The following is a 20,454-nucleotide window of genomic DNA, read 5'->3' on the forward strand; positions in this document are numbered from 1 at the left end:
TCATGCAGTCATTCTTTAGGTGTTAGCCATTGCCGATCCATCGTCATGCCTTTTAATGACGTTTCCCAATCTAACATAGCCAACTCACTCCTCATACCTTTGTAGTTTCCTTTGTTTAGATTTAGGACCCTAGTTTCGGATTGGACTACTTCACTTTCCATTTTAATGGAGAATTCCAACATGTTATGGTCACTCTTTCCTAAAGGACCCCGCACAACAATATTATTAATTAACCCCTTCTCATTGCACAATACCCAACCTAGGCTAGCCTGTTCCTATTTGGCTCCTCAACGTACTGGTCTAAAAAAAACATCTTGTACACACTCCAGGAATTCATCCTCCACAGTATTATTGCTAATTTTGTTTGGCCGGTCTATATGTAGATTAAAGTCACCCATTATTACTGTCGTACCCTTGTTACATGCATCTCTAATTTCCTGTTTGATCCCATCCCCTACATTACCACTACTGTTTGGAGGCCTATAGAGAACTCCCACCAGTGTTTTCTGCCCCTTGGTACTTCTTAACTCCACCCAGACTGATTCTACATCTTGATTTTCTGAGCCAATATCCTCTCTCACTATTGCTCTGATTTCATCCTTTACTAACAACACCACCCCACCTCCTTTTCCTTTTTGCCTGTCCTTCCTAAATATCGAATACCCTTGGATATTCAGCTCCCAGCCTTGGTCACCCTGCAGCCATGTCTCTGTAATTGCAATTATATCGTATCCGTTTACATCTATTTGCGCTGTTAATTTGTCTACCTTATTACGAATGCTTTGTGCATTCAGATACAGTGCCTTTAGATTTGTCTTAACATTTTTAGACATCTTAACATTTTTTTGTACTATGGCCCTATTTATTTTATTACCATTTTTTCTTACCTGGACCCTATTTGTTGGTGCACTCTTTTGTTTGTACGCTCTGTCCCTTCCTGACACAATCTGGTTATCCTTACCCCAATCACTTTCCTGCGCTGCTTTCTCGTCTTTTCTCTTTAGCGTTCTAGATTTCTCTCCACTGGGACCCTCCCTTCCCCCCGCTTTATTTAGTTTATAGCCCTATCTACCTCCCTAGTTATTCAACATGATTTTCCAACAACAGTCCCATCCTCCCATTTTGACTTGTGCAACTGCCATTTTAACACCCATACGCTGGTTTTAGATTCAGCACCAGAGCGTTTGAAGGTCGGACTCTTTGAAGCTGAGCCTGGAACCACCCCCCCTCCCTTCCCTCTCCCATCCCCCCACCCCCCCCCAAACATTCATCTCTGCTATGTTGGCGCTTTAAGAATTATAAACAGGAAGCTCGATTTTCTCTTTAGAATGTCACCAATGCACTGAAGACTAAAATAATCCACAAACACAATCACCATGCAAGACGTATAGACATTGTCTCTGTCTTATCTCTCCTCCCTCCTGCCTCCTGCCCATTTTGCCCTTCAGACCCCCACTCTGCTCTAATCCAAGCACAGATCTATCCACATCAGTCTTCCCTAGCGCTACACGGCCAGCCAATAGGTGGTGTCTTTTTGCGCAATCTTTAGCTCATCAATTTTAATGTGAGAAAGAAAAAAAGGCTCAGAAAAAAAATAAATCAAAAGGATGCAGCCTAAACCCAGGCCAAACAATGCAAAATGTAGTATAGGTGCCTACAGCAAAGAGATGTCCTAAAATAAGCAGATAGCTTGAGGGATACACACAATATTTTATTAATCTGGGAATGGGGAGAAATGATTACATTTTTCCCTTCTAGCCTACCCATTTTTAAAATAGTCATATCTTATTAAAATGACAGAACCAGATCTCATGTGTGAAAACTCATTAAAAGAGGAAGCTTTGGCAATGCACAGCAAATAAACCAATGGAAACTTCAAGCTTTCCTCGATAATTTAATACAATTACATGGATTTATTCTGTGAGAAATCAAAGGCACTAATGAGTTTCTTTAACATGTTAGTATTTTATTACACTTGGAGTGGGGGGAATGAGGGGGAAAGCAAAAAAAAATGAGCAGGAAGCTTAAACGCTCCGGGTTGAATTACCATGTTCTATGGCTCATTATTTAATCAACCCGTTTGTACATCAGTGTTTATTGACCAAAAGGAAAGCTGAAACACTGTTTCTGCATGTAGATAAATTTGCTTTAATACATTAAAATAAATTAGCCAATGCAACATTCAGCAACAACACACAGACATATTATTAATAGCAAAACATCGGAACACAAGAGAGCAATGACCATTGACAAATGACCTTACCTTTTTTGGCTATTAGTACGCAGTTTGTCTTTGTTTCCTGCATGTAATATATGTTTAAAAAAAAAGTTCTCAGTAAAAAAAAACTTCATTTTAGATTTGTCACTGTAACTATTAAAGTAAAATATGCTCAGTGGCAGTGTAATAATTCTCTGCGCGTTGCAGTGAGACACAGTGAATATTTATAGCTTAAGGGTCTAGCAAACGATTATATTCTGGTGAGTAGAATACAAAATAAACCTTTTTCTCTCCTATATAATGACCTTAATATTCAAATGCCACCAAACAAATGAGGTGAACATATTTCAAAACAATAATCTCTTCAATTTTTCCTGTGGCCATACACTGTAATTTCAAACTCTACTTTGAAGCCAACAAGGTACAACTATTTAATATATGTTTTCAAAAAATTACACATTACCATGTCTTACTTCACCTCTACCACCGTTTAGAGTTACTGTTACTTCCATGGGGGTCAAACTCCAAAAGTAAACTATTTTTTTTAAAGTTCCCTGCTCCTCTCCAGCAGTTTTTGATTCCTTCCATTACATGACAATGGTGACTACACTTCAAAAAGTACTTCACTGGCTGTAAAGCGCTTTGGAAGCTCCTGATGTTTTGAAAGGCGCTATATAAATTCGAGTTCTTTCCTTCTTTCTTTCCCTGGCGTTAGTTTCCATGGGCACTAGCCTTACTCTGGTACCTCACACCAGTGGCTGTTTGTCATCCATGAATCTAGACGCCCAACTGGTTCACCGATGTCCTTTAGGGAAGGAAGCCTGACGTCTTTACCCGGCCTGGCTATATGCGACTCCAGTCCCACACCAATGTGTTTGACTCTTAACTGCCCTCTGAAATGGCCTCACAAGTTAGCCTTCCATTGGACTGTTAATTTGCAATGTTTCAAAGAAAAAAAGGCCCACCACCACCTTCTCAGAGCAACTAGGGATGGGCAATAAATGCCAGCATTGCCAGCGATGCCCTCAGCCTGAAAATGAATTTTTTTTAAAAAAGCAGGTTATTCCACCTGTCAGGTGCATCACAGTCAAGCTGGATGCAGCTGTCACCTGTTGTCCAGAGACAGACAGACACACACGCACACATTCCAGCAGGGAGTCATGGCAATAGATGGTGATCAGGAGTGGAAAACCTGGCTGCCTTTTTTTCCACTGCCTGGTCCAAAAGGGTTGAGGTCCATTCGAGTGCTCCAACTGATGGCCTGGCCGAAATCAGTACAGATCAGGGATCAAACCTGTATATCATGTTGAACCTTCAGCTTACTGCATAAGAATTCTGACTGTGGATTTGATGGCGATTTTAATACAACCCAAATGGAAGGGACTGTGAGCACTCATTGCCTCAACAGGTTTGTGCTAGGACCAAAACATTTTTTTGAGACAGTCCCATAGCAGTTTCAATAGGCTTGCTCAAGTAGCAGTGTCTTATGTTATTGTTACAGCTGGAACATAACTCCCCAATTGCCTGGTGCATTAGGGCACTGTCTGGTGTGGCAGTGAGTCACTACAATCAGCCTCTATGAACCTCTGCTATGGAAGGAAAATAATCAGCCAACATTCCTGTCCAGTAACCCCTGTCGGAAGGTGCACATTAATGGACGTCAGATCAGAATAGTTAGGCCAAAAATCCATGGCCCTTCCTGTGCGCTCCTGCCGTAGCTCTGGTGGGAGCGCGGCAGCACGGCTGTAAGTTAGGTGGGGACACAGATACACCGGGTCCCAGGTTTGCACAAGTTTCTGTGCGGCCTCGTAAGAGGCACAGCCTCCGCCAGCCCCAAACGAAACCTAGGAGCTTCGGAGGGGGTGTGGCTGGACAAAGACTCTCAGGCCTGGAAGTCCCACATCCCCAGTCTGGAATCAGGTCAATGGAGCATTGGTGGCCGTGACAGTGAGTGGAAGCTGGCAAACTAGTCACGTCACTAGTAGATGTAGACCACACCTGGGGCCCAGGCTGCACCATCCGCATGTAATAGATATTTACAATGTCCCACCTGCATGTAATAGTTATTTACAATGTCCCACCTGCATGTAATAGTTATTTACAATGTCCCACCTGCATGTAATAGGTATTTACACTGCCCTATCTGCATGCAACAGGTATTTACAATGTCCCATTTGCATGAAATAGGTATTTACAAAGGCCCATCTGCATGTAATAGATATTTACACTGCCCCATCTGAGGCTGAGAAATAGAAAATCAACACTACTTGAAGCAAGTTTCCTGTTAATCTCAAATGGACATCAGAATTCAGCCCATGCATCAGGACACAATTTAATACCACACTGCTCAAACACTGACTCATGGCAGGCTCCAGGATAGACCCTTGGGGACTAGATTTGATTTTGTTTATCCTGACCGAAATGGACTGCGATCTCAAGGGATCTGAAATCATAAACAGGGCTTAACAAGATCTGGGACTTTTGCTATCGTACAGATGGCTATTAATAAGTCTGGAACAGTGAGGTGTGAGAACGTCACTTACCCCAACCGATCCTGGACATTATGCTAATTCAGCATCATATTTGTACTTCCTCCCTCATTGGTTTTAATAAAGTCCCCTGGTGAGAAACTGAAGACTGAAGATATTCAGTTTTACTGACATTCATATATTTGTTATGACCTGCAATCTGCACACAGTGTACAGCTGGCTGGGGGGTACGCAGTGATTTACTGCATGTAGGGACTGGTTAGTAGATTTGTATGTATGCAATCAGCAGGGTGACACAAACAGATTAGCTTTACAATTTACATGTCCATCTCGGTGGCAGTGCTACTGGTATTTTTAAAGACTTTATTTCTCCCCCTTCAGAAATATTGTGGATTTGCTGCCGTCTTGATTTTTGAAATTTGTTTTTCTTTGTCTGTGTGCAATTAGACCTATAAATATAAAACCACGGATGCGGTGAAGAAGGTCACAAGACAGCAACGTACTGAAGAGGCTCAGGCAGCATCATAGACTGAAGTGCTTGTGGTTAGTATCTGGTACTTAATGCCATAGGTATACAGCATTTTAAGGGGCCAGCAGACCTGGAATTGGGAAACATGCAACCTGTTTTGGGCTGGTTTATGCACGTGGGGTCTTTAGCATGTGGAGACCAGTCCTAGGGGTGGTACAACGTTGCTCCAGTGGGAGTCATGTGGCACATGTACAAGTGAATCACAACATCCAGAAATTTGCCGTTCACTTTAGTTATCTTCCAATCTTTTGATATTTTTATTGTGTGTATTTGTTTTTATGTAAATAAAATACAGATTTTCGTCTTTCTTCATTGATGGAGAGGATCCCCTGGATGTAGAAAATCGCACGATTATGGAGCCCGATTTTCCACCCATCAATTTAAATGGAGGATTGCAACCTTGTAACAGGCTCCCTGCGAACAAGTGCGTGTAGAGGAAAAGCGGCTCCTTCTTTCATTAAAAAATGTCCCCCCCCTCCAATCTTAAGAACATGAGAATTAGGAGCAGGAGTAGGCAATACGGCCCCTCGAGCCTGCTCCGCCATTCAATAAGATCATGGCTGATCTTTGACCTCAACTCCGCTTTCCTCCTCACCAATAACCAGTCACCCCTGCTGGCGTACGGTGCCATGGGGGTCAGCAGCCTTGTGGCATTTTTCATGCGTGAGCCTCAACATTGAGTGTCAGCAGGCTATTATATCATGGGGGCAGTGGGGGGAGGGCTACCACTGCCGAACCTAATCCTTCCCTCACCCAATGAACCCTCACTTTCCAACACGCGTCACTGGGCAGTGAGCAAGAACAGAACCTTAGCTGATTTCCATCCCCCCCACTCCCCCATTGCTCCGAGGCCAGAGGTAGCATCCCCACTGCTGTATTGGTTGAGATTAGCTATCTCTGCTGGGATCAGGTATTGAACCTGTGAACTGTTTGGTCATGTGTGGCTCAGTTCTACACTGGGCAATTGCATTTAACAACTGAGAGTTCAGAGCAACAACGATAAATTACGACACCTTTGCTCTTGTGGTTTATGGCTTCGCTTGAACCCCAGGGTGGGTTGCTGTAATGTTACCCACTCCCCTAGCTCGCTAATGTCCTTTATTAATCACTATTTAATTATTAATAAGAACATGGCTTGGACATGAAGCAACGCTTATACAGAAGGTCCAAGAAAGGCGACTGTGATGATTTGGCTATGTTTCAAAAATGGAAGCAGCTAGAGTACCTTTCGTGGCCCTGCACACAGAGGTACATGGAACGAGGAAGACAAAAGAAGTGCGGGATAGACAATGTCAAGAATGACTTGTCAGAGGTACAGATGGTTGAAGCGGCCGAGCTAGTTTAGGACCGACAATAGTGGAGTGAATTCATTTGGCCCCATGGTCACTGCTGAGCTGACTGGTGGGAATTTAGTGGTTAGTGGTAGTCATAATCACTGTCTACGAACCTCTTTGAAGTTGCTCATAGCCTGAATGTAGATGTTGTAGCCCTTCTTGGGTTCCAGTGGTGCATTCCAGTAGCCATTGTAGGTGTTGTTGTCTCCGACGGTGAAAGGCATGGGCGCTGGGAGGCTGCTGGGAGGGAGCTCTGCACTGTAGTAGTGTGGTGAGCCTTCAGTCGCAGCGTCCTCGTGTGTAATGGGGAGAGGAAAGCACTCCTGCGGTCCGGCTTCTCGCTTCACTTTACGTAGCCTCTCCTCTTCCACAACAACCTGGTAAACACTTTAAACACCAAGAACAGCAATTGAAATTGACAATTGATAATGTAGCATTTCAATTTGAAACAATTAGAATAAAAAGTGCTACAACTTCATTTTGTAATATGAGTTTATGAAAAATACATTTGAAAGAGGGACTATGTAGTACAAGCGGATTAGACTCTGACCTTTCACCTCTGGGATCTGAAATCTTCCAGTGAAAGGGCAATTTCTGTTAGGTGTCGGAGTCCTATGTGAGATGAGTTTGGGCAGATCGAATGGATGTGGGTCCATAATTCAGCACTAAATTGGCAACTTCACTCTGGGAGACCACAGAATAACTGATGCGAAAAGTAGAAAACGTCTCTGGTGTTAATACGCAGTGCTGTTCTCAGGTTGCGGCTTAGGAGTGGAGTGGGGTCAGCGTCGCCCGACAAGAGTCATTTTCAACCATGGCGGGTTCCACCACGGGTGGGCGATCTGCTCCGCCAGATTACTGCCCAGACAGTGAAGTTAAAAATAACCCCCTTACATCTCCTCACACTACCCATGACCTGGAAAATGCTTGATGCTGAGAACTGGTGCCCAACATGAGAAAGTGTTCTATTTCCCAATGCAATATTCACCAGAAAAGTGAGAAAAGTTTTGAGGTTTTAAGATGGCCCACAATGGCAAGAAGTTGAAGTCCAGTATGCCACCATGGTAGGACATGAGTTTACACCTGAAATTCCCCATAAAGAAGAAATTGTAGCCTCTACCTCTGCATGTAATCTGCTACCATGCTGTGCTGTGTCCAGAGATACTGGGCAAAGCAACCTCTTCAGCTGGAGTTGTGGCACCTCTGGAGGCAGCAACGTTATCTCATTTACTTTTGAGCCCCTACCACCACCAGCTTCAACACTGCAAGGATTAATCTACTAATAGCACTGCTACTCTTCACTGAAGTGTGCCATTGTGGGAGGCAGTGAACAGTGAGGGGAAAACCCCAAAGGGACCATCATCTGTGCCAAGTCTCACATAAAATACGTTGGAAATCTCATTAAGATCAAATTATATTCTTTTTGTACTGAATAACTCTGTTGGAGAATCAAACTGCGTTTTTAAAGCTTCCAGAACTTTATATCAAAGAGTTGGACGGGAGTTGGGAGTGATTCTGAAGGCAACGTTACCTCACTGCTGAGCATTTAGCCAGTTTTGGGACAGCGATGCTGCACTGATATCCATGCTCTGCCATCCCGTTTATATCGCCCACCCAACACTGCCCACCGCGGATGGGTAGGAAGCAGATTGGGAATACATAGACCCATTGTTCGGTGCCCGTGGGCCGTGTAATGGTGTCATTACAGGCTTCCACACCAACCAAACACTTTAACTGAGCTGCTTTTGGCATTCTGGTGTTATTAATGTCATGGCATACAAAACAGGCTCCGAGTGCCTAGCAGGCCAGAAAAAGTGCCAGTGAATGCGACAGCGGTTCACTAGACCCACAATAAGTAAGGAAGGCTAGATCATTTTTATTTAGGAGCCGACAGCAGGAGAATCACATGTTTCTCATCAGCCACACTCCTCCGATACAAAAGTGCTCAAAGCTCCCCTAGCGAATGCTTCAATCCCAGTCGCAGGATACACCCCACAGCAGTGTGGCGGATTCACTTTCACGCCATATCCTTATGTGCGAAACGCTGAGTTCAGGGCAATTTTTGCAGTGAGGATAATTCAGCAGCGGCCTAATACAGTGCTTGTATCACGAATTGTATCAGGTGGAAGCTGTAATATGCCGGGGCTCTTAAAGTGGTGGACCTTGCTGCTTTTATAAGGTGAGGCGAATTTCACAACATCGGTACTAACACATTAAAAAAAAAACAGTCCTTGCATAACTGTTTGAAGGTCGGAAGTCTGGCCACTGGGCTTTCCACGATGGTTGGGGACAGGCCAGCAAGTGGAAACTGTCCCCACACTGAGAAAATGGCAGCAAGCGGCATCATCACCAACCGTTAGCATTGTTGTCCTCAGGGTGCCAGGCTAAACCAATCCTTCAGCTGGGTCCTAGCACCTCAGGGTGCAACGCCACTTTATTTACCTTAACGCGCCATCGCCAAAGTCAGACCTGCGGACAGTCTGTTACGTTAAGCGTAAGTCACGTCCCTGAGTTGTGCTATTTACGTCAACAGACTGCGCCACCTAATCTACTCCATCTCAAACTGATCCTCCCATCTCACTGAAAATCACATTTATATGTGTTACTCTCTGTAATGGGCCCAGTCGTTCAACTTGATCATCTCTTACTGAACTAAACTGACAAAGAAGATTTTTTTAAAAATTGCAACTCTCCTCTTTTATGTAACAGCTGCTTAATGGCACCTTTTGGAAGTGTTACGAAGTCGGATTACAGAAATGCCCTGAGCAAAAGACTCGCATCTTAATTCCCCGTGCTCTTGAATAACATACTGTAATCTTGTTGGTTTTTTTAAAAATCCTGATGCAGAACTGCCATTACAGACTATAAAGAGATAATTGGACACAGCCTCTGTGAAAATGGTTGGCCGACATGTCGGGCAATAACGTAAGTGTAAACAAAAAGTTAATCCTGAAGAAAGAATTCAAGATGGAGGAGGTGAGGAGAAGAATTGCTCTGGTTGCTATGTATAGTGAAATTTTGGACATGAACCATTTGAACGTGTTTACAATGTTGCTATGGATAGTGACCAGTGAAAATCTCCCCCCCCCCCCCCTCCACCAATGTATGTACAAGTGGATCATGCGTCAAATTATTCTTGGTTGAAAATTCAACTGGGAATCAGTAGCCAACTCCAATTGGATTATTTTTTTTTTAAGGAGTCAGCTCTAATTGTTCCCACTTTAGGTCACGTTCATTTCAGAATTCTGTGGAATCATTGGCAAACAGTTTAACTAAATATGACCACGACCTGGATTAAGCAAAACCCACTACAGTGGCTGGCAAATTCTACTCAGTCACTGTGCCCACGCTCACTGAATGGGGCCTCCTTCTGCATTAAGTGGTAAGGCCCAGTGATTTTTATTACTGTAACAATAGGCACTTCCGTAGCCCACCAGCACAGCATTGCTGGCACCAAGGTGATGGGCCGTGGAGAGCCAGGATTTGTGTTAGTGATTCTCCTGTACCTCAGTGGAGCCAACAGAGAGGCACAATTCAGAAGATGAATAAATTATCGGCCACTCATTTGGCACCTGATGGGGAATGCTGCCGGTTGGGTAGGTAAATGAAGGAGAGCTTCAGCACGCCGGAAATAATGCAGCCTGCCCAAAACTGCAGCCAAAAAATCTTCATCCAACACGGTACAATAAACATTTATCTTTGTTTTGCACAATATGCTGCTGTTGCTACCACAGTCTTGCTCAGTGTGATATCTGATGCTGTGTGTTATGCTAATTCAATATTATCTTTCTATTTCTTCCCTCACTGATCTCACTGAAGTCTCCCAGTGAGAAATCAAAGACTAAAGATATTCAGCTTCCCCAACATTCATAGATCTTCACGACTGTAATCTGCACAGAGTTGCATGGCTCACTGCGGGTGTGGAATGACTGATGGTCTCTTCCCTCTCCGCAGTCTCTTGCTTCATTGCCAGGAAATCTCACCTGACGGGAGCGCCCCGGCCTTCAGCAGGCTTCAGCTGGACGGTGATGGTGGTGTCCGTTTCGTCCAGTGGAGAGGCAATGTCACCGTAATCGAAGGAGGGAGCTGCGGGGGTGGAGGGGGGGGTGAGAAAATTCAGAGATATGATCAACCATTTTAACCGGGGACAGAAATAACCCAAAGACTGATCTAAAAAAGTGCCCAGAAGCGATTGAGGTTAGAACATTATTAACAAGTTGCAGACCAGACCCGATGTAACACCAATTTCATTCAAGCATTTTGCATATTTCATGGAAGTGGCATAACCAGGGCTAAATATTGCAAGGAGTTTTTTCATTGACAATTAGTTTGAAGAGAATGTCCGAACCACAAATGACCGAATCGCACAGCATACACTAGATGAGTAAGAACGGTTACCACCTGGCTGCTTTTAGAACAGATAGTGGAGTTTTTGAGTGGCATATCCGGAAATTTATGACCCGTGAATAGATCACCAAAAAGTCTTTTTTTTTAAAAACAAAAAGCTAACAGTCTATTTATTCGGCTGTGTGTCCATCTCATGATGTGCAGCCATTAGTTATTGAATTTATTTTCATTATTAGAAAAGGAAAATGCTGAGCTCAAGCTACAACCTCACCCCCATGTGGTTTGGTGTGTAAGTTTTGAGCTGGGTCCGTTACACTTCATCGCCCATACAGATCTCTGTGTCACACTTTTAAAAAAAAACAAAAGAAAACCAGTCAGTTCCCACTGGTCTCACAGGAAATTTCCCGGCATCAGAAAATGCTCTCTTGACCTCAGGATGTGACTAGCCATAAGCACTTGGTTGCTGAGTTTCACAAAATCAGAATGCATGTTGGAAATTTGGATGCGGTGGTCGGTGCAGTAGTCTAGTGTACGGGGTTCAGGAACGTGAATGGGGAGTGGTTGAGGGCTGAAAGGTGGAGGTCAGATCATATTCTCCTGGGCTTCCTCAATACCGACAGACCCTGCCCCCTCAAGGACCCCCTTTATTAATTGTATCCATGTGATTTATATCATTTAGTGTTAATTGTATTCAGGTGGTGGATATCAATTGTGAACTCTCGTATCCATTTATAAGAGAGCTGATCTCGGGTGTAATGTGGACCTCTGTGAATAAAAGCTTGGAAGCAACTGAAGACCTTTTCTATCCTTCACCACCTGGCTATTCAATTTATAACACCCTTCTCCTGTATTCTCATACCCAGGCCACTCCCTAGCTCCCAGATCCCCATCCAAAATGCTCCTATACTCCAGATCCCATCCCTCTCTAGTACTTTCATTTTACAAGCTGAAATGGATAGATAGGGTTTGCAGCAAGAATATATATTATTTGCTGTATCCCAGGAGTATCCTTACTATAAACCCATAGTCAGTATGGTTTTACATATTGCGCTGTGTTCTGTTCTTCCACTTAATAGCATTTTTTAAATTTGCTCTTGGGATGTGGGCAAGGCAGCATTTTTATTGCCCAACCTTATTGGCCAGAAGACATTAACAGTCAGCCACATAGTGTAGGACAGGAGTCACATGTAGACCAGACTGGGTAGGTTCCCATCCCTGAAGAACATTAGTGAATCAGCTAGGTTTTTTTCAACAATCCAGCAGCTTTCATGGTAATTTTTTCTGGGTGCCGGCTCACATATTACAATTGAATTCAATTTTGTGTAATGGTGGGATTCTGAACTCAGGATCTCTGGGTTTCTAGTCCAGTACTATAACCATGAGGCTACTGTACCCACATGATCGGGGTGGATTATTTTTTTGCCTTATATAGGTTCCTCTATCAGAGTTGCAGGAGTCTTTCTCTGGTGGTTTGAGTGGCATAAACCATGTGCAAATCCAGGACTAATTTTATGAATCAGCATTCCTGGCGCCAGCTTCAAGCAATGGGAGAACTTATTAGGAATTTTGGTGCAGCGGTCAGCATGGGTGGAAAATCAGACACGGCGAGCTGACTGCCTGGCCCAAATTCCTTTGCACTGATGCCATGCTTCTTTCCATGGAGTGTCCAGACCTGATCCGGCCTAACTGATGCCCTGGCAACAACAGCACTATTCATCATCCAAGTCATGTTCCTCTGTAAGTTTATCCCCAGGAACTTTTGATCTCAGCTTATTTTATTCTACTTTGATGACAGTTTTATCTTCACATCCTGTTCTTTTAGAAATGAGCATGTACTGTGATCTTCCAGAAGTACTGTATTCTCTACTGCATGGCCACAGCTCTAAATCTTCAAGGGACTTTGGACTTTGTCTGATACAGTTTATAAGTCTTTGCTCAGATATTGGAATGTCAGATCAGGAATAGGAGTGGATTAAGGACTGAGCCTGCAGAATTTGGACAAAACTTGGTAGGAATTGTAGTTCCAACTCTGACACCAATTGTGCACTCCATCAGAAAACTGGATATGCAAATGGCTCTGTTCACCAGGGATGTCAAACGCGGCAAAATACTTTAAATCATTAAGCCAAACCTTGTCAAAGGCCTTTTCTGAATTCAGTAGCTACATCACGGTGCACTCATTTTCATTGAAACTGTGCAGGATATGCTCTGACAGTCAAATCGGGTTATCACTCGTGCTTTAAACTTACTTGAAATCAGTATCCACCAGACTACAGATCTGGCGTGTTTGAGGTAGTATTAGAGGTAATAAAAAACAACACTTTCCCACACTGCTCAATAGTCTAATGGGGAGGTGGATGTTCGGACCACTTGAATCCCCTGGCGTATGGATCATTGTCACCACTGCCAACTTCCAAGAGCCAGGAAAACAGCCCAACACTAGAGTCAAGCAACACGGCCATCATTTCATCAGAAGCGTTGCACAGTTTGCAATACCATCTTATCCTGGTACTTTCCCATCTATCCTCCTTTACCTAGGCTAGATTTCTGCAACAGTGATTGACTGGGCCATGATAATAATATCACTGTCTAGTAAAACATCTGACTTGTTGCTTGCCCAAGGCGTATCCGGTGGTTGGAACACTTCTAGTTTTGTTTCAATGTGGTTATCAACTTCTCTTTCCCATCAGTTTTCAATTCATTAAAGTTCTGATTTAATGTGGAGATAATATTTAAAGAGCTCAGCTTTTGTGGCGTCTGACTCAGCACTCTAGCTAAGAGTATATAATGTTCTTGTACCATTTGTTTGTCCTAGACTGATCCTTGCAGATTTGTGCCAGAGACGTTTAGAATCCTCCTGACATTTGTTTTTTGGACAGAAAAGGTCCCTTTGGTTTTCAGAGCCTGTTTTTAATAGATAGAATGATGCAACACAAAAGGAGGCCATTCGGCCCATCGTGCCTGTGCCTAATGCTGGAGCTTGGCTTGGGAAATTATTAGAAGTGGTTTTTGTCTCCAAAAGGTCCTATGGAATCTGTTTCTCTTAGCCTTAACAGTCTCCATACAAGTTGTGGTAGCCCAGATACCCTACCACGAGGTGCCTTTCTCGTTTGCACTGCAGCCTTCGCTGTTTCCATTTTTGCATTTGTAAGATACTTAAGAACATACTAAAAAGGACAATAGAAGCCCACCTGGTTCATCAAGCGTGTCCCACCTGGATAATCTCTACCAATTAGTCTACAACAGACCCAGACATGACCCAATTAGGGGAAAGCTTTGGGATCCACATGTCCAAAGTCACCTGTTCCTCCCAAGCATGCTACACTTACCATAAGTCATGTCTCAAATTACTCATGTACTGTATCCCAAAATGTTACTGTCTGAAGAAAACACCATTAAGAAAATATTCAAAAAATTATCAGCCATATAAAAGTGATTTTTGGTTCCTTTAAACGCCAAATCGGCATGTTAGACATGTCTTTCTGCTACACACAATTATTAATAATAGTAAACATTTTGCACATTTGGATTTATTAATCTTCAAACCAAGTTTTCCCAGGGTGCTCATGGGGTGTAGTACCTGCAGTGAATGCACAAGCTCTAGGATAATAAACAGATAAATAAATATACATTCAGCTTCCTGGATATTGCCAGCTATGACACCAACTACGGACAATACAGAATTTGCTGGAGTGGGGCATCTCGAGGCATGCCCTGTTAGTTAGACTTTTTCCCCTCATCCTTCAGCTTGAAAATTTTTTGCACTCCAGTTGCTGGAAGTGCGAGCTGATAATGGGGCATCTGTGACCTTGGTGAACGACGGGACCAACAGTGTATCTCCTCAACCAATGAGATTTAAGGATTGGGAAAGAAACAGAGGAACGACGGAGAAGGAAATAGGGTGAATTAGAGTCAAATCAGGTTTAAAAAAAGAGAAATAAACTGACTGACTGTCTGCATGTGGCAGAGTTGTCTCTGGGCTCATTAAGTGTACTTGGCTTCACATACTAAAGCTAACATTACAAATGCAGCGATACACGAACACCACATGCAATACTTCCTCTCCGGGCCTGAGTGTTAGTTTCATACTAATGGCGGTCGAGTTTAGCCATATACCTTAGCAAGCAAGGGTGAAAATGGTCTATAATCACTGCAGGTTATAGAGTGCATGGGTAAGCCCTGCCCCCATCTGTAGGACACTGACTTTCTTACAACCTATAGAGGGAAGAGAAGAGCGACAACTAAGGTAAACAAAAGGCAAGAAGAAAAAAATGAAAATGAAATAGAAATTGAAAAAAAAAACTCATATCCCTTCCATCACCAGCAGCCTTGCTTTCTGTCACTGTGCTCTGCCCTCTGTCAATCTTTCTTAATCACCTCCCTCCCTGCTTTCAAAAACCTCCCAAGAACCCTTGACTTTGACCGTGTTTCCCTCCCAACTTTTCTGCTCCCCCCCCTTCCTCCTCTGCTATGCCCCCCTTTGTCTTCCATGCTGTAAAGCACTCAGACATCTCTGTAGGTGAGGAATGCGGGTTGTTGCACTTGACATGCTGGCCGGCATCTCCCACATTTCCGTCCCGCTCCTGTAAGGATATCACCATTTGTTTCCATTAAACTGACTGCTACATTCTGAATCCAAATTGATAATCTTATACATCAACCCATGTTGCTTCTCCTCTCTCTCTCTCTCTCTCTCAGTTCAGCTAATTCCCTGTTTCAGGCTATTTATACAGTTCTTCATGGCATCAATATTCTTATCTGTGGAGGTGCTTGCCATAAAGAATTACGGAAATTTGAATAAGTAATTGCTTTAAGCCTCAAGTAGGAGTGGATTATCTGCTAATATATACACCACTAATACTGTGAAATTTAGGTACGTGGGAATGATGGTATTGTTGCCTAGTAATATGCCATAGGGGCCAGGTTTAAAAATCGTACTGCTTTAAACCAGTGAACTTTTTTCTTGACAGACTTCAATAGACTTTACCATCATCCATAATATATTATAATCCTTCAGTTTTTGTGACAAGGTCATACCTCAGGCTCCTGTGTGACACCCCATTAATTTCAATGGAGCACAGTCACGCCTGCAATACACACGTCCACCATTGGTGACACTGTGATACACTTTCTCTTCACTAAGTCCTGAATCCCACCCAACCTCTTCTGGCCACCATTACTGTCTTCACTTCAAGTCCTTAGCCTGTTTTCTGAGTCCAGCTTCTTCATAGCATTTCTCATTGACCATTAAACATGTCAAATACAAAAGTATGTCTTATATAATCACCGCCAAATAAATAAATCCCCTGGTGGCTTCTCCTGATCTTTCCCTGCTCCTTAACCTACTATCAAGCTATCAGCGCCTCTATGATGCTTACTTCCCTCTGCTCGAGTTCTCCCCACTCCATCCCTCAACCAACATCACTAAAACAGATTATCCGGACATTATCTCATTGCTGTTCGTGGGACCTTGCTGTGTGTAATTTGACTGCTGCGTTTCCTATATTACAACAGTGACTTCGCTTCAAAAGTACTTCATTGGCTGTAAAGTGCTTTGAGACTTCCTGAGGTCATGAAAAGCACTATATAAATGCAAGTCTTTCTTTCTTGGCTGTTCCCTGCTCTTCAAAAAGCTCTCCTAAAATACTGCCTGTCCATACATCTGCTTTGTTGCCTCCCCTTCTTCTGTCCCCATACCAAAATATGCTGCTTCCAGCACACATCTTCCATGCTAAGACAACGCCTGTCCCGCTATCTCCGCTTCACCTTCAGCCCTAAAACAGCTCTCGCCACCATTTCCTCCGGCCGCACATCATCAGCTCCATGGGCCACTGACCTCCTGCTCTACTTTGCTCTTGTGATACTGGCCGTTTAAAGCAGCACAAACACTCGCTCCCACAGAAACAAGGACGGATCCACAGAAGGCATCAAGTGAAATACATATAAAAATGAATTGCAAAGAGAGACAAACCAGAATGAATACGCACTAATCCATGTCACAGATCAGACAAAAGACAAATAGCTGCAAAAGACCGGGCAAACTTAATACACACACAAAGAATAGGACACAGAAACATATCAGCCCAAACAAAGACATATTTCATAACAGACACATCAACGGAACACAGACACAAACATCAATATTACAGAGACAGACACACAAAGAAAGAACTTGAATTTTTATATTGCCTTTCACGTCCTCAGGGCATCTCAAAGCGCTTCACAGCCAATGAAGTGATTTTGAATTAGAGTCACTGTTATGAAGGCAAATACAGCAGCCAATTTTCAAGGTTCTATAAACAGGAATGAGCTAAATGACCAGATAATCTATCTCAGTGGTGTCGGTTCAAGGACAAATGTTGGCCAGGACACCGGGAGAACTTCCCATTCTCCTTCAAACGATGCCATGGGATCTTTTACATCCACCCGAGGATGCAGACTAAGCTTCAGTTTAATGCCTTATTGGGCAGGTCTGACAGTGCTGCACTGAATTGTCAGCCAAAATGATGTGTTCAAGTCCAGGAGTGGGACTTGAACCCACAACTTTCAGACTCAAGAGTGCTACCAACTGAGCCAAGCTAACACCACAGAGTACATGCTGCCAGTGGCGAGCCTTGTCCCTTGGCCACACACACTGGGAGGTCATAGGTACAATGCCCATGATTCTCTGTCCCTGGACAATCCCGGCACACCCACGATTTCCCGATACAGGTGGGTGAAGTTCCTTGCCAGCCGCACGTATACGGAAAAGCAGATCTTCAATATAATCCTAAAGGATAACATTAAATGAAATTCTGACATTTATATTGATATTTAATGATGCAATTTACACAGCCTACATATAAACAGATACAGCCAGCTTTGCGCATCCAACCCATTGCTACATATTTAAACACCCCCAGATCATTTTTAATATATATTTCAATAAAATACAATGCATGAAATTACATGACATTCTTTGTCTTGAAATGCAGAGGTATAATCTCATTCTAGCAGAAACCACAGCAAAGCCGAGCAAGGGTTTGAAATATAACGTACGCACTCACACCTCCACCATCTCTCTCCTCCCTCCCACCCACTGTCCACTTTGAATTAGTTCACCAGCAGCAATGAGTAATTATACATCCCCCCACCCCACCTCAAGCACATGCATTTGTCAATACTTTTCTTGTCGTGCAGAGAATACTAATAACAGATGGCATGGATAAAAAGCAATTAGCATAATATGCTGGTCATTAAATTCTTCAACGTTTCACTGGGTTCGTGGCATATGGTAAGCCAGTTGTCTCCAAAATTGTATAAAGACTGGGTTCACTCATATGTGTAATGAATGTGTCAATATTCTCAGCTGGCGGATTGTGTCATCAGGGACCACTGCACAGGCCATTCGGAGAGTCAGTGCCGAGCTCCCCAAATGGTCTCAGTTAGTGAGGTCAGTGTCTAACGGGCCACGTGGACCTGGAAGGTTACATTCCAGGTCTGTGTTGAGGTATCTGAGGCAGCAAATCAATTGGCCTCAACATCCTGGAGCTAGAAAGGAAGATAAGAAATACTCCAGGGGCTCCTGCTCGTGATCCAGTGACTACTGTTGGAAAGTGCGGATGTGTGGATTTTAGTGGAAGACAGGGTCAGGCGTGGTTGTGATGCCCATTATCTGCGCTGCTTCCTACCTCCTTTCTCTTGCTTCCAGTCAAAGGAGGGTCTGACTCTGGTACTGCTGCTGCCTTACATTGGCTGATGGTTTCTCCCCTAATTCTTTCCCCATTCCTCCTCTCCCCCCTCACTGTGATGGAGCATGCAATACAAGAATCCAGCAGTCTGGTGTCCCAGCGTACCATGGAGCCTCAGGGGCCACACATATAGCGGCGGATTTGAACTTGGAGCACATATGAGCTGATACGCCAACAGTCAAGCTGCCCGATTGATAAGTTCTCACACATTCACTGGTGTTTGAAACTGGCACTTTGCACACCTTTAGAGTGAGAGTTCAACACTGGCAAACGTCAGAAAAGTGCGAAGCCATGGGCAAGTTTTAGTTCACGCAGGCCTCAAGATGGCTGTCACTGCAGAAATACATCAAGTGCAAGTTTCAAACTTCCCAAACAGTTATAAATCACTGCTGAAAAGAATGAGGCATATAATGTAACAGCTTTAAAATAACCTCTCCCTGTACAATAATTGAATATTATGTGTGACTCATGTCTGGCAGAAGTGTAAGCAGCAGGAGTAAGACTGATGTGGATGGGAGCCGTAACTAGACTGTAGTGGAGATGCTCCTGGGCACTGTGACTGAGTTACGATTTTGCTAGATCTGGTGTATGGAAAAGATCTTCCTGTTGCGTTTATCTGGATTGATCTTTTAAAAATGTTTCCCCCATTCACACCCTTGGGGAGGAATGAATGAACTCAAATTGGAAAAATAAACGTACTCCAAAAATGATCCACTGGACAAGAGGTATGCCCGTTGCTAGGTGACAGACTTATTTGTCAATCCAAGGAGAAAAGAGAGGCGAAAATGAAAGGATATTTTCTAGACAAGAAAAACTAACACTAGCAACTTTTTTCTAAATTGCAATAAATATTACTCATACCTAACAGCAACACAACATTGGGAATTCTGCATTGTAATAAATTTGATGATCCGATGCTCTGAAGTACTTCATTATTTTCATCTCAACACCTCTTAAGAGTGCTGACTGTGTGGCACAATCATCATTCCCACCTCTGCAGGAGCATTATGAATGCCATTACCAGTTAATAAATCCTGGCTTCAAATTCCAAGCACAAAAGCAATGACTATTCGCAAAATCCAGCCTGCATCTGCAACACTTGGTGTCTTCATAATTTAGTTTTATTTTTATTTTTGCAGCTTCGTCAGATCTGCTGACTTTCAAAAAAAAATGATCAAATTAGGTTCTTTAAATGTTCATTTAATAATACTGTATATTTCTGCTAACAATGCTCCTTTTATCCTGGACAGTGGTTAACAACAATTCGTAATAACCTCACCTTCCAAAATCAAACACTGCATTATTTCTCAGTAAGACCTCTACCTATCCCAGTTCAGAGTCCAGTACAGCTCAATTTCATGCGCCACCTATCCTATCCTTACTGGAGCGGGGCCAAACATTACGGTGCAGGAAATGACCAGGTTTGAGAAGAGGGAGAGAAATGATCAGGGAAAGAAGGGCCTAGGGATTAGGTGATGCCAAACTCGGCTTTCGAAAGCCTATAGATTGTCAAGACTGAGAATGCGATATCGGTGCTGAACTTTGCACCGAAGGATGATGTCCGTTAGAAAAGTAAGTTGAAACTTTCAGTCAGGAGAAAGAAAAGCTGAGAAGGAGCTGCTATTGGATAAATTTAGACCAAACTCATTGATCTTCATGGTATAAAAACAGAAAATGAAGGAAAACATTCAACAGGTCAGGCAGCATCTGTGGAGAGAGACACGTAGAGTTAACATTTCAGGTTAACGGTCTGATGAATTTCCAGCATTTTCCTTTTTATTTTGGATTTCCAGCATCTGCAGTATTT

At 43.3% G+C, this 20,454-nt stretch overlaps 1 protein-coding gene across 5 annotated transcripts in view; it reads right to left on the bottom strand.

Moving 5' to 3' along the window:
• The window catches only part of LOC137342691 (receptor-type tyrosine-protein phosphatase U-like), a 767,577-nt gene that overhangs the window by 69,896 nt on the left and 677,227 nt on the right, over positions 1 to 20,454 (bottom strand). For all 5 annotated transcript variants that reach the window (XM_068006795.1, XM_068006794.1, XM_068006792.1 and 2 more), the window contains 3 exons: positions 10,554 to 10,656; positions 6,684 to 6,957; positions 2,264 to 2,300 (listed from right to left, as the gene is read on the bottom strand). In XM_068006795.1, the coding sequence (XP_067862896.1) occupies positions 2,264 to 2,300; positions 6,684 to 6,957; positions 10,554 to 10,656 (414 nt within the window). The remainder of the gene's footprint in view (positions 1 to 2,263; positions 2,301 to 6,683; positions 6,958 to 10,553; positions 10,657 to 20,454) is intronic.

The sequence above is a fragment of the Heptranchias perlo genome, chromosome 26, assembly GCF_035084215.1.
Source record: "Heptranchias perlo isolate sHepPer1 chromosome 26, sHepPer1.hap1, whole genome shotgun sequence".
NCBI classification, from domain to species: Eukaryota; Metazoa; Chordata; class Chondrichthyes; order Hexanchiformes; family Hexanchidae; genus Heptranchias; species Heptranchias perlo.